Source organism: Oncorhynchus mykiss, chromosome 2 (genome assembly GCF_057628025.1).
Source record: "Oncorhynchus mykiss isolate SJ-2025 chromosome 2, ASM5762802v1, whole genome shotgun sequence".
Taxonomy (NCBI): Eukaryota; Metazoa; Chordata; class Actinopteri; order Salmoniformes; family Salmonidae; genus Oncorhynchus; species Oncorhynchus mykiss.
In genome coordinates this window covers 38,270,861-38,284,963 of record NC_143023.1, presented here as the reverse complement: position 1 = coordinate 38,284,963, position 14,103 = coordinate 38,270,861, and the positions used below count along the sequence as shown (strand labels likewise).

Genomic DNA, 14,103 nt, shown 5'->3' with positions numbered 1-14,103 from the left:
TCTCAAAAATGAAAGCAAATACGATGTGTAATGCTTTATTATATAGGTGCATTTTTAATGGGGAAAATTATCTTCCCCAAACTTGAAACTCACGCGCCACCTACTGGTAGGTAGGTATGCCAGGTCGGCTCTACAATCGGTTGTAAAGCAAATTGTTATTTGGCCACTTTAGTTGTGATACAAATCTGATCAAAACACATAGGCCTATGGGCTAGGCTACATGAGGTGTGCGACTATGATTTGAAAAAGTTGCAAAAAAATGCATGTGCTGTTTTTTGCTTTACTGCACATGCTGGACAAATCTGTCGTTCTGCCCCTGAACAGGCAGTTAACCCACTGTTCCTAGGCCGTCATTGAAAATAAGAATTTGTTCTTAACTGACTTGCCTGGTTAAATAAAGGTAAAATTAAAAAATTAAATTAAATTCACAATTGATAATACATCATTCACAAGTGATAAGCTAATGTTGTCACCCATCAGACTATTCTTAATGTTGTCTTTACATATACTAAATAATGGTGTTAAATTAGTTTTGATTTACACTGAACAAAAATATAAAACGCAACATGCGTTAGTCCCATGTTTCATGACCTGAAATGAAAGCTCCCAGAAATGTTCCACACAAAAAGCTTATTTCTCAAATGTTGCACAACACAATGCCAAATATGTCTTAAGTTGAGGGAGCGTGCAATTGGCATGCTGACTGCAGGAATGTCCACCGGAGCTGTTGCCTGAAAATGTAATGTTAATTTCTCTACAATAAGCCACCTCCAATGTCATTTAAGAGAATTTGGCAGTACGTCCAACTGGCCTCACAACCGCAGACCACGTGTAAAAACACCAGCCCAGGACCTCCACTTCCGGCTTCTTCACTTGCGGGATAATCGGAGACCAGCCACCCTGTCTGTAATAAAGCCCTTTTGTGGGGAAAAACTCATTCGGATTGGTTGGGCCTATGCCCACCCATGGCTGCACCCCTGCCCAGTCATGTGAAATCCATAGCTGGGGCCTAATTTATTTAAATTGACTGACTTCCTTATATGAACTGTCACTCCGTAATTCATTGAAATGGTTGCATTTATCATTTTGTTCAGTATAGAATGGACCATTACCGTGCACCTGTCTCGCAACGGCGGCATGGGGGGAAAAAATACACGTCATCTATGCATTTAAATAGCGAATGGAGGACGCTTTGCCTGAGGTTCATTTTCCATGCCAGCCAGGTAGGCTATACTCCTGTTGTAAAGCGAAGCAATGTGCTTAATATTAGGAAAGTTGATAAATATAGTAGGCCTAGCCTATAGAAAGCTGATGGGATCCTCTTTTTATTAGAGGCCATCAAAACCCTTTTCTCACACCATTTCATAGCCTATAGAAATGTTGCTCAAAATGAGCTCTTATGAAGTGTTTGATTTGATAAATTTTATTGATGTCAGAGTGATTAAAGGGACAATGGAATGCTGAGTACCAGGCAGTTAGCAAGTTTGGTAGACTACTAATGACCATCAGCAACATCAGAGCTTAGAGAAGCCTAGTAGTTACTACAACTTAATGTTCACATGGAATTTAACATGGTCAGTGTAACAGCTCTAGTTGGACCCTGCGCTATTGTTTTTAAAGCAATAAACCTGTAACACGCATCATGATGATATTTGCTCGTGTCCATACAACAAGTAATTTGAACTCTTTAAAAATAGCTTAATCTTTGACAAATGTTTTACCAGAACACCATGTGTTGCATAACCACGTTAGCCTGGTCCCAGATCTGTTTGTGCCGTCTTGCATAGTAATAACCTTAGGAGTCGCCAAGACAACACAAACCGATCTGGGACCAGGATATAACAATGTTACCATTCAGGAGAAATAAACATGTCGACAATACATAAGTTGTCAAGGAATCCATGACCATTCTGAAATCATTTCCATTAACTGTTGTCAGGAAATATGACTTAAAGTGGTGCTGATAATATATATAGTGGACTTTGAGACACTACGGAAAATACACATTTATTGAACGTGTGCTTGAGCAACGCATTTCCGACAATGATGAAGCAGCAGTCTTGGGGCTGCACCCGTTGAACGTGCCCGGGACTTCGTTTTGTATGCAGGGTTGTGTTCAATTGGGCACCCAGTGCAAAACAATGTTTCTTATTGGACAAGTCCAGGTAGTTCCTTCCTGTTTCTGTCCGTTTTCTTCCATTTGGTACCTAATGAACATGACCCTGAGAAAGGCTGGGGCTGGTCAAAAGAGGGGTCACAAGACCAGGACCTGTTTGGCTGAGGTGAACGGCTGCATGGCAGTGTCCAGTGCTTTCCGGAAGTCTTGGAGGCCTACCTCAGAACAGGCAGGTGCGGTCAGCTTTCCCTGGCGGATCAGAGAGCATAGCTCATCCAGCATTCCCCGTAAGGCCCCCTCATCTGGGGAGACAGAAATATACAGACATAACATATTATAAGCCTTATTATAAAGGCATTATAGAAGCTCATGCATGCAAACTCATCCATATAACAGGTTATAAAGCATCATATTGGCAGGCTATTGAAAGTAACTTTTGACCCTGGACATTCAGAGGGACAAAATTAAAGGTACCATGTGTCTCACTCATAGCTTGGACCCACTATAATGGCATGTGAGAAATGCAGAGCATAGATCTGTCTCTCCATACTCCTACCTATTTTGTGTGTGTGTGTATTGTATCTGGCTCACCCTGAGAGTGGGTTCTCTTCCACTGGGTGACCCAGAACCCTTTGACTGTCACATTTTTGAAAATCAGGGCACTCTGGGGAGAGGACAGATAATGATTTGTTTGTAAGTATGCACAACACACACAAGTGGTTTCCATAGGTATTAGCATTTAAAAGCTATCGCCATGTTTGTGAGATGGAGAGAGAAAACAGTCTGTTGAAATTGTTCCTAGAGGAACATGGTAGAAAAAGGGTAGTATTATAGGAAGTAGCAGTCTTACCACAGGAACAGTGACTGGCTGCTTGGCCATCCCTCCATACGTCACCATCGACCCTCCAACTCTGAAAAAGTTTGTGGGGGGGACTATTTACTTGATCAGATATCAAATCCACTTGAATCTCAGAACATCAAGCTATGGCAACAAAGAAGGTTCAATTCAGTCACCTGAATACTTACTGTAAGTGACGGAGAAGTTCTGTTGCACTCTTTCCCCCAACTCCGTTCAGTGCCAGCTTAGGCCTTCGACAGGTCTATAAGGAAGTTAAATAGTGAATTTACATCCAAGGAAAGATCATTATCAGAATTTGGCCCTCAGAGCAGTGTTGATATCCACAGACCTTGAAAAGTTCCTTCATTTCATGCCGCCTCAGGGTCTCCTCTTTGATCACATGACTGGCGCCCATAGCCTTCAGCCTGTCAATAAGCTGTGTGAGGTCTGGCCTGTGAAAAGGGGCACACAAGTACATGCAGTTCTTCAACACGGGCCTTCTTGAATACGCAACCTTGCTTAATATAATCACTGCTCTAAGGAATTTTCTATATCAGTCCCTCTCGCACAAAATACATCACTTTATTAGGGCAGTAGGCTATATTATGACAGTGAGTTACTTACAACAACCCTGGTCTAGTACAAGTACTCTTTTCATTATTTCCAGCTGATAACCCAGTGTTATCATTAGAGCTGGAACCCCCCCCCCCAAATGGTTTTACTTCAGCTGCTGAAAGGTCAAATTCTTAATCAATCACTAATTCACAGATGTTCCCTTTTTGAAATGTAGCTTAGTGCAGTATGCATTGGTTCTAATCATTTGGCACCAAATCGAAGAAATCAGACTGAAACAGGGAGGGAGTCGAGCGACTACCCGGACCCCATAAGAAACACATTTTCTGTTGCAAAAGATTTTGAGTTATGTGCCCTGATGAATACGAAACTGGCCGTTTGGATTTACCGGTCTCTGACCACGTTGATGGTTTGGATCCCCCTTGCAGCAGCGATCTGTATGACAGCCTGACCCACACCACTGTTGGCTGCATTCTGGATCACTGTGTCACCTGGAATGAACTCACATGCAAAGGGCAGTGCAATAAACATATTATACAGTGTAGTGTGATGAAGGAAAGTTAGGTTCTGTATAAAAAAAAGTAACAGCTAGCTTAGCATCAACTTGTTGAAATGGTGAACTTAGCACACCTGGTTTCAGCTCCTCAAAGTCAGAGAGCATCCTAAAGGCAGTGCAGGGGTTAACGCCCAGTGTGGCTGCAGAGAACAGGGGGATGTCATTGGGCAGAGAGATCACATCGTTTTCAGCTAAAACCGCTGCTGTCCTCCACGTCCCTGCTCAGAGAGAGAGAGAGAGAGAGAAAAGGACGGGGTCGTATTCATTGGGAACCAAATAGAAGAAAACGGACTGAAACAGGGAGGGACGTTTTAATCATGTGTGCCCCACCCTAATGAATAAGGGCCCGGGGCCTAATTTATAAACATTTGCGTGGGCACAAAATATGTCCCAAAACATAAGTGCGCCAATTCACGCAAAAGTTGGCATTTATAAAAACTGAATGTCACATGAAAATGTACTTATCCTCCAGCAAACCTTAGACCATGCATATGCACAGTTTCTAGTGGTTAAAGTATTGCATTGCAAGAAGGCATGAGTAGCCTAGTAGTAGCCTTGTGCAAATGCGTAATATGATGACACTCTTATTCATCACAACAACAAAATAAAAACAGGTAGGCCTAGCGAAATATAGTAACACGATGCAATCATTTGCGGTTAGTGAGAAGAGTGTAAACCAATTTATCTTTGCATGCTAAAATAATTACAAGTAGGCACACTGCATATTCTATTTTTTTTTTTTCATTTCCATGATCAATACAGATAAATTCCTCACCTTTTCTGACTGTGATGGTTTCATAGACTGTAGGCCTGTAGGCTATTTTGCGAACAACAAGTTAGGATAGGCAACCATTTGCCCCATCATTTAAATTGGACCCACTTCACAGTAGTAAATAGTGTGCAATACAATCTGAAGTGCAGTTTAACGGTAGAACATTTTATTTTTAAGTAAAAATATATATATTTTTTGACCCCTTTTTCTCCCCAATTTCGTGGTATCCAATTGTTAATAGCTACTATCTTGTCTCATTGCTACAACTCCCGTACAGGCTCAGGAGAGACAAAGGTTGAAAGTCATGCGTCCTCCGATACACAACCCAACCAAGCCGCACTGCTTTTTAACACAGCGCGCATCCAACCCGGAAGCCAGCCGCACCAATGTGTCGGAGGAAACACCATGCACCTGGCAACCTTGGTTAGCGTGCACTGCGCCCGGCCCGCCACAGGAGTCGCTGGTGCGCGATGAGACAAGGATATCCCCACCGGCCAAACCCTCCCTAACCCGGACGACGCTAGGCCAATTGTGCGTCGCCCCACGGACCTCCCGGTCGCGGCCGGTTACGACAGAGCCTGGGCGCGAACCCAGAGTCTCTGGTGGCACATACTTTTGGTCATGTTATGCATATCATAACCATTGCAGAATAAATTCCTCACCTTGATGAGTCCATATTCCCATTGTATCCATATACCAAATTACCATGCATATCTCTCATTTAATTGGGACCATTAGTTAAGCTATTATAATTTCAAGTTTTTGCTCCATGCATCCGACAGGGTGCACGGTTGATAACATACAGTTGAAGTCAGAAGTTTACATATACCTAAGCCAAATGCATTTAAACTGAGTTTCACAATTCCTGACATTTAATCCTAGTAAACATTCCCTGTCTTAGGTCAGTTAGGATCACCACTTTATTTTAAGAATGTGAAATGTCAGAATGATAGGAGAGAATGATTTATTTCAGCTTAATTTCTTTCATCACATTCCCAGTGGGTCAAAAGTTTACATACACTCAATTAGTATTTGGTAGCATTGCCTTTTAATTGTTTAACTTGGGTCAAACGGTTTGGCTAGCCTTTCACAAGCTTCCCACAATAAGTTGGGTGAATTTTGGCCTATTCCTCTTGACAAAGCTGGTGTAACCGAATCAGGTTTGTATGCCTCCTTGCTTGCACACACTTTTTCAGATCTGCCCACCACTGTTCTAGAGGATTGAGGTCAGGGCTTTGTGATGGCCACTCCAATACCTTGACTTTGTTGTCCTTAAAGCCATTTTTCCACAACTTTGGAAGTATGCTTGGGGTTATTGTCCATTTGGAAGACCCATTTGCGACCAAGCTTAAACTTTCTGACTGATGTCATGTGATGTTGCTTCAATAGATCCACAATTTTCTGTCCTTATGATGTCATCTATTTTGGGAAGTGCACCAGTCCCTCCTGTAGCAAAGCACCCCCACAACATGATGCTGCCACCCCTGTGCTTCACGGTTGGGATGGTGTTCTTGGGCTTGCAAGCATCCCCCTTTTTCCTCCAAACATAACGATGGTCATTTATGGCAAACAGTTCTATTTTTGTTTCATCAGACCAGAGGACATTTCTATAAAAAGTATGATCTTTGTCCCCTTGTGCAGTTGCAAACCGTAGTCTGGCTTTTTTTATGCCGGTTTTGGAGCAGTGGCTTCTTCCTTGCTGAGCGACCTTTCAGGTTGTCGATATAGGACCTGTTTTACTGTGGATATAGATACTTTTGTACCGGTTTCCTTCAGCATCTTCACAAGGTCCTTTGCTGTTCTGGGATTGATTTGCACTTTTGCACTTATCTCTAGGAGACAGAAAGTGTCTTCTTCCTGAGTGGTATGGCGACTGCGTGGTCCCATGTCTATACTTACGTACTATTGCTTGTACAGATGAACGTGGTACCTTCAGGCATTTGGAAATTGCTCCCAAGGATGAACCAGACTTGTGGAGGTCTACAATTTTTTCCTGAGGTCTTGTCTGATTTCTTTTGATTTTCCCATGATGTCAAGCAAAGAGGCACTGAGTTTGAAGGCAGGCCTTGAAATACATCCACAGGTACACCTCCAATTGACTCAAATGATGTCAATTAGCTTATCAGAAGCTTCTAAAGCCATGTCATTTTCTGGAATGTTCCAAGCTGTTTAAAAGGCACAGTCAACTTAGTGCATGTAAACTTCTGACCCATTGGAATTGTGATTAAGTGAAATAATCTGTCTGTAAACAATTGTTGGAAAAATTACTTGTGTCATGCGCAAAGTAGATGTCCTAACCGACTTGCCAAAACTATAGTTTGTTAGCAAGACATTTGTGGAGTGGTTGAAAAACGAGTTAATGACTCCAACCTAAGTGTATGTAAACTTTTGACTTCAACTGTACAGTAGAATTTAACAGGTGAACAGACAGTTGATATTTTGCATTGAAGTGTGTAGGCTACCACTAAGTAGGCCTACTGTAGTTTCATTTTTTTCCCAAAGTAAACAATGTTTCAGAATTCACAGGCAGTGCAGCATATTTAGGTTTGGGAAAAAGTGAATGCAGGTCTACAACAAATTACAATTGTTTTTGTCTTTCAGAAACAGTCAGATACCGCAAATGTCACTGCAAAAGAAAACATTCTGCCAACACCCCCAAAGACATTTCATCAATTTCACCATTACTATTTCCGTTAGATACTGTCTTGACCTAATTCCAATACTTCCAAACAGCAAACAAGGGCGTTAATTGTGACCATAAAAGGTGAACCATGGGAATTATTCAGGAGAAGTTATAATGCTCGTTCACGCGTGCGTAGTTTTGCGACAGGTTTGATTTATAACAAGAAACATGCGTATGTATGGCGTCATTTATAATCGTTGCATATATTTCACAAGAAATATCTGCGTGCGCCATTTCTGAAAAGACTGCACACATACAAAAATATTGAGATTCATAAACTTGGCGCACTCCCTACATACGCATGTTTCCGTTACAAATCAGACCCGTCCTGAAACTGTGCGCGCATGAAGCATTAAAACTCTGCATGAAAAACACCCATCATCCGCCTTTTATGGAGACAACATCTCCCTTATTTGCTGTCCACTTTGGAAGTATTCGAATTAGGCCGAATCGTTTCTCTAAAGGAAATAGCAACATCAAACTTGATTAAATGTCTTTGTAAGTGATGGCAGAACGTTGATCTTTTGCAGTGACATTTACTGTTGTCCTAAGCTATCTGACAGACAAAAGGTTCATGAAAGACAACCATTACAAATTGCTGTGGACCTGTAAACAGACCGTCTGAATTTAATATGGACTAATGTTTTGGGATTTACTTTTTCCTCTAACCTAACCTCATTGCCCGAAATCTGAAACATTGTCTATTCACAGCGGTAGCCATGCATACGTCAATGCAAAAGCTCAACGGTCTGTTCACCTATTCAATTCTACTGTATGTTATAAACCAGCTTCCTTTCTGATACATAGAGCAAAATACTTGAAAAATAGCCTATCTCGTGGGCCCAATTAAATGAGAGATGCACATGATATTGTCTACTCAAGAAATGCGAAATTTCAGTATTCAGACGTAAGCTACAGAAGTAACCTACAACTGTCTGTTCCACCATTAATAAACTGTGCTGCGGATTGGATGACATACAGCAAAATATTGAAATGACCTTTTCTGTTTTACCACTGTGAAGTGGGTCCAATTAAATGAGATGGGACGAATGGTATCCTTGTTGTAGGCCTATGCTACCTCGTAAGTATAAAACCATCACAGAAAAGGTGAAGAATTTATTATGGAAATTCAATAAATAATGGCCTAGGAAATAGATACCGATTACTAATTATTTTAAAATGCAAAGAAACAAAATATAGATTCTCTCTTCTTAACCTGTTGATTGCTATAAATAAGCCTGTCCCTCATATCCCCCATGTGCAAAAAATTCAAATCTACTTGCAACACAATTCTTCAACCACTAGAAACTGCACGTAGGTATGGTCTAAAGTTTGCAGGAAGGTGAGCACATTTTCACATCTAGTTCAGGTTTTATAAATGGCAACTTTAGCATGAAAGCTGGCGCATGCATGCTTTGTGGTCTATTTAGTAGATTCACATGGTTTATAAATGAGGCCCCTGGATTCTAAAGCATGAAGGGCTTGAATGTAAACCTAGATAGATATCTCGTGAGCAATAAAGTATTAACTTACCTAATCCAGCATCTCTTGGGATCACCCAGTCCCCTGGTCTGAGTGCTTTCACCTGGCTGCCCACTTCCAGGATCTGGCCCACCCCCTCGTTTCCTCCTACTGCTGGAAGGTCAGGTAGGATGGCATAGGAACCTACAGGACCAAATAGGGACATTGGCTTTAGATATAAAACAACTATGGTTAGGATCAATTTGATCTCGATCCAGTTAATTCATGATAGGAACTCAACAATAAATGCAATTGTCTGTTTGCATGTCACCAGTGCTGTTTTTTGTATTTCCTTTTTACCTTGGATCATGTTTATGTCAGAAGGGTTGATGGGGGCTGCCAACAATTTTACAAGGACACTCTTAGCACCAACAGAGGGAAGCTCCATGCTCTCCAACCTGTAAAACACACAAGACACATTTGAAGCCTCTGGATTCTCTCTTCAGATAAATCTGCAACTATGACAGTACGTCACGGCAGCATTGCACTTACATCCAGAATCAATGGTACACAGTACTCAATATTTTCCTGAGCTAACATTCTTACTGAACAACTTGAGACGGGTCGCCGTGGTTTCTGTACAACAGGGCCGTACAACCATTGATTGAAGATTCAGTTGAATACCTACAAATACTACCCCTCGCGCTTGATAGCTGTTGTTGTAGGGTGGTGGATCCACTGATGAATGTTCTACATACTGTATGCCTCCTCACCTCGGTTCTTTTACATAATAACCATGCGATACGTGACACCTTCATTTTAAAACATAGAAAGCATGAACCCGTAAACCCAGCCATCTTGGATTAACCCTTGGCATGCCAGAGTCAAGCAGGGGTCCCACCACTTCCGAATTCGCCAGGCAAAGTACCGCCCCCATTTATTTTCAACAGGAGCAAGTAGCGCAATGCGCAGGAGCGGCGCTCTGCTCTACGTTATGCAAATGTCACGCTGCTACCGCTGCGGTTAACCAAGCAGGTGAGTAGCAGAAGATTGCTCATGAATCACAGTTCCGCCTGTCGTTGGTTATGGGCAAGCGCAACAAGGACAGATGGATGAAAGCAAATCATCGCTATGTCTGGTTTTCCAATTCTATATGATTTTGCTTTGCTAGAATACAGACACAATATTACAAGGTCAATGGCATGGAGGAGGATTGCGGAGATTGTTGGTGTTGATGCTGGGTGAAGAGAGATTTGCACAATGTTTGCTTGTGCTGCTCGCTAGCTATGAACATCAAGCAACCTAAACCTCAAAACTGTGATCTATGCTACCATTTGTGAGTGTGTTGCGTAAATTAAATTGTGAAATGTGCCCACCAATGGACAGAAATCAGAAAACACACATTGTAAATGATACAGTAAGCATCCATTTCCCATGTAATATGCTATCAATTGTATGATGGTATCTTAACATTATGATTCTCATATATTATAGTTTATTGCTCTTTCATTATACGTGTGTCATGACTGATTGGTATAGCTCACTTCCTGTAAAATACATAGGCCTACATCACATACACATGAATGGGTACTCTGGGTAAAGGAAATTGTGGCCATCAACACCAATATCTCCTCTACTGCCACTGACCTTCTGATTTGGTCTTTTTATTCTAAAATCATTCTCTGCAAATAAACAAGGTAGAATTACAACGCTCCCCACGTCACATTATTTCCCTTTTTGATATTCTTCCTTAACCTATAAATTGCCAGCTCCTTATTTTCAGGTACAGTACCGCACCTAGAATATAAGAGTTGGATTTGCATAAACAATTGAATGTCAGAAAAATCATGGAGAAAATCTGGTTTATGGTTATCCTCATATACATGATCTACTTCTATCATTTTAAATGGAGAACATATAGCTAGCTCATCAATATGCAAATTATGTGTGCGTTTAGCTATTCTCTGCGTCAGATGTACAATGACAAAGGGCACATTGATTGCACATGCCCATTAGGCCAGTTATGCCATCATACTGTAGGCCTATGGCTGCATTGGTGATGCATATCAAATCAAACTTTTTTTGTCACATGCGCCGAATGCCAACAAGTATAGACCTTACAGTGAAATGCTTACTTACAAGCCCTTAACCAACAGTGGAGTTCAAGAAGAGTTAAGAAAATATCTACCAAATAAACTAAAGTAAAAAAAAAATAATAATAAAAAGTAACATAATAACATAACAATAACGATGCTATATCAAATCAAATAATTTTTTTAATTTGTCACATACACATGGTTAGCAGATGTTAATGCGAGTGTAGCGAAATGCTTGTGCTTCTAGTTCCGACAATGCAGTAATAACCAACGAGTAATCTAACTAACAATTCCAAAACTACTACCTTATACACACAAGTGTAAAGGGATAAAGAATATGTACATAAAGATATATGAATGAGTGATGGTACAGAGCGGCATAGGCAAGATGCAGTAGATGGTATCGAGTACAGTATATACATATGAGATGAGTATGTAAACAAAGTGGCATAGTTTAAAGTGGCTAGTGATACATGTATTACATAAAGATGCAGTAGATGATATAGAGTACAGTATATACGTAGACATATGAGATGAATAATGTAGGGTGTGTAAACATTACATTAAGTAGCATTGTTTAAAGTGGCTAGTGATATATTTGATATCAATTCCCATTATTAAAGTGGCTGGAGTTGAGTCAGTGTGTTGGCAGCAGCCACTCAATGTTAGTGGTGGCTGTTTAACAGTCTGATGGCCTTGAGATAGAAGCTGTTTTTCCGTCTCTCGGTCCCAGCTTTGATGCACCTGTACTGACCTCGCCTTCTGGATGATAGCGGGGTGAACAGGCAGTGGCTCGGGTGGTTGTTGTCCTTGATGATCTTTATGGCCTTCCTGTGACATCGGGTGGTGTAGGTGTCCTGGAGGGCAGGTAGTTTGCCCCCGGTGATGCATTGTGCAGACCTCACTACCCTCTGGAGAGCCTTACAGTTGTGGGTGGAGCAGTTGCCGTACCAGGCGGTGATACAGCCCGCCAGGATGCTCTCGATTGTGCATCTGTAGAAGTTTGTGAGTGCTTTTGGCGACAAGCCAAATTTCTTCAGCCTCCTGAGGTTGAAGAGGCGCTGCTGCGCCTTCTTCACGGTGCTGTCTGTGTGGGTGGACCAATTTAGTTTGTCTGTGATGTGTACGCCGAGGAACTTAAAACTTACTACCCTCTCCACTACTGTCCCATCGATGTGGATAGGGGGGTGTTCCCTCTGCTGTTTCCTGAAGTCCACAATCATCTCCTTAGTTTTGTTGACGTTGAGTGTGAGGTTATTTTCCTGACACCACACTCCGAGGGCCCTCACCTCCTCCCTGTAGACCGTCTCGTCGTTGTTGGTAATCAAGCCTATACAGGGGGTACCTGTACCGAGTCAGTGTGCGTGGGTACAAATTAGTTGAGGGAATTTGTATATGTAGGTTGGGGTGAAGTGACTATGCATAGATAATAAACAACGAGAAGCGGCAGTGTACAAAACACATGTAGGGGGGAAAGGGGGGTCAATGTAATAGTCCGGTGGCCATTTTGACTTATGGCTTGGGGGTAGAAGCTGTTAAGGAGCCTTTTGGTCCTAGACTTAGCACTCCGGTAACGCTTGCCATGCGGTAGCAGTGAGAACAGTCTATGACTTGGGTGACTGGAGTCTCTGACAATTGTATGGGCTTTCCTCTATCATTATGATAAGCTGCTAAATGGGTTCACATAACTGATATCCTGAGACAGAGTGACAATCAAATAAAACTGATTGGAGATCTCTCACCTGGACAAAAAGGTCATGTCCATTTGAGAAAGCAGCACAGAAACACAGACAAATTAGAGACCAATACCCTTCACCCCTTTTTGTTGCAAAATTGTGATCTGTGATGAATGAACATTGACACTAGTTAATCTTGAAAAGTGAACAATTGAAACAAGTTTAAACACTTCAATGAATCAACATTGAATTAACCAGAATATAATTTCAAAATGTACAAATAATCGAACTTCTTTGTAAATGTTAGACATCGTAGTAAGTGGGCTATTATTGCTAAAGCATATTTTTTGGGGGACAGAAACAGCCATACCAGAGGTGGCCAACCTTTCTCCACTCTATAGTCTACCTGGGTGAGCAGACTTCTATTCCAGCCCAGCAATAATACACATTATTATCAACTCATTAGGTTTGATAGTGCTGGGCTGGAACAGAAGCCAGCACACTCAGAAGCCAGCACACAAGGATTGGCATGCTACAGTTATAATCAGTTTGTAGCCTACATTGTTTCGGACTTTTAACTGTATTGTAGTACACAACATTTGCTAACATATGTACATACACATACAACCCATGGCATACAAGGATGTACAAGCAGTCTCTTGGGACATTCACTGAGACCTCTTCATTTTCAGACAGGCTTTCACAACTCTCCATATTAGAGGACAGACATCAAAGAAACAGGCTTCAGTTTATTACAATTAGACTGCCCTGGCTATTATCTCTCTGTCTGTCTTCATAGTTTTCCTCTCTAGAGACTAAAACTGGAGAATATTTTAATGTCATCCCACAACCTGCCCATCTAACCACTACACCTACTCAGTGGCGACCCATCCTTCAGGGCAGATGGGGCAAATACCCAGATGGGGCAAATACCCATATCCAAGAAGGCTCAAGGTCATTGGCCACAGATAAAATGACGTCAAATCACGTTTTATCTACCGTAGCTTTGATTGGACTGATCATGTCAACATCATACTTTCAAAATCTTACCTAGCAAGCTAGACAAGCAGACTTCATCATGAATCACGTCAACAATCTACTGGCAAATCCTTTTCAATCCTTGACACATGAACAGAAATTATAGAGAAAAAGTATCGGCGCTCATACGCCATTGGACATAAACATTACACAACAAGTTGGAAATCGCAAACTCAACAATGAGTGGTTTGGAGGGAATCAGTGGCTAACTGCAAGCATTGCAAAGCAATCACTAGCCTGCTATTCAGTGGAGTGGGTGTGTGGTTCATGTCTGAGTTTTAGGGTTTATTTTCC

The 14,103-nt window shown here is 41.6% G+C and overlaps 1 protein-coding gene across 3 annotated transcripts; it reads right to left on the bottom strand.

Annotated features, from left to right (window-relative positions):
• Positions 1–1,407: 1,407 nt before the first annotated feature.
• Positions 1,408–12,787, bottom strand: mecr (mitochondrial trans-2-enoyl-CoA reductase). 3 transcript variants are annotated; one of them, XM_021561828.3, is made up of 10 exons: positions 9,606–12,787; positions 9,360–9,457; positions 9,072–9,203; positions 4,158–4,301; positions 3,916–4,018; positions 3,304–3,406; positions 3,143–3,216; positions 2,967–3,027; positions 2,708–2,780; positions 1,408–2,418 (listed from the first exon to the last, which is right to left on the bottom strand). In XM_021561828.3, the coding sequence occupies exons 1-10, from the start codon at positions 9,854–9,856 to the stop codon at positions 2,255–2,257; spliced, it is 1,203 nt and encodes a 400-aa protein (XP_021417503.1). In that variant the 5' UTR covers positions 9,857–12,787; the 3' UTR covers positions 1,408–2,254. The 3 variants fall into 3 exon arrangements, with proteins under 3 accessions (XP_021417503.1, XP_021417510.1, XP_021417517.1); XM_021561835.3 differs by having other exon boundaries at positions 9,684–11,734; XM_021561842.3 differs by having other exon boundaries at positions 9,688–9,916.
• Between the last annotated feature and the right edge of the window lie 1,316 nt (positions 12,788–14,103).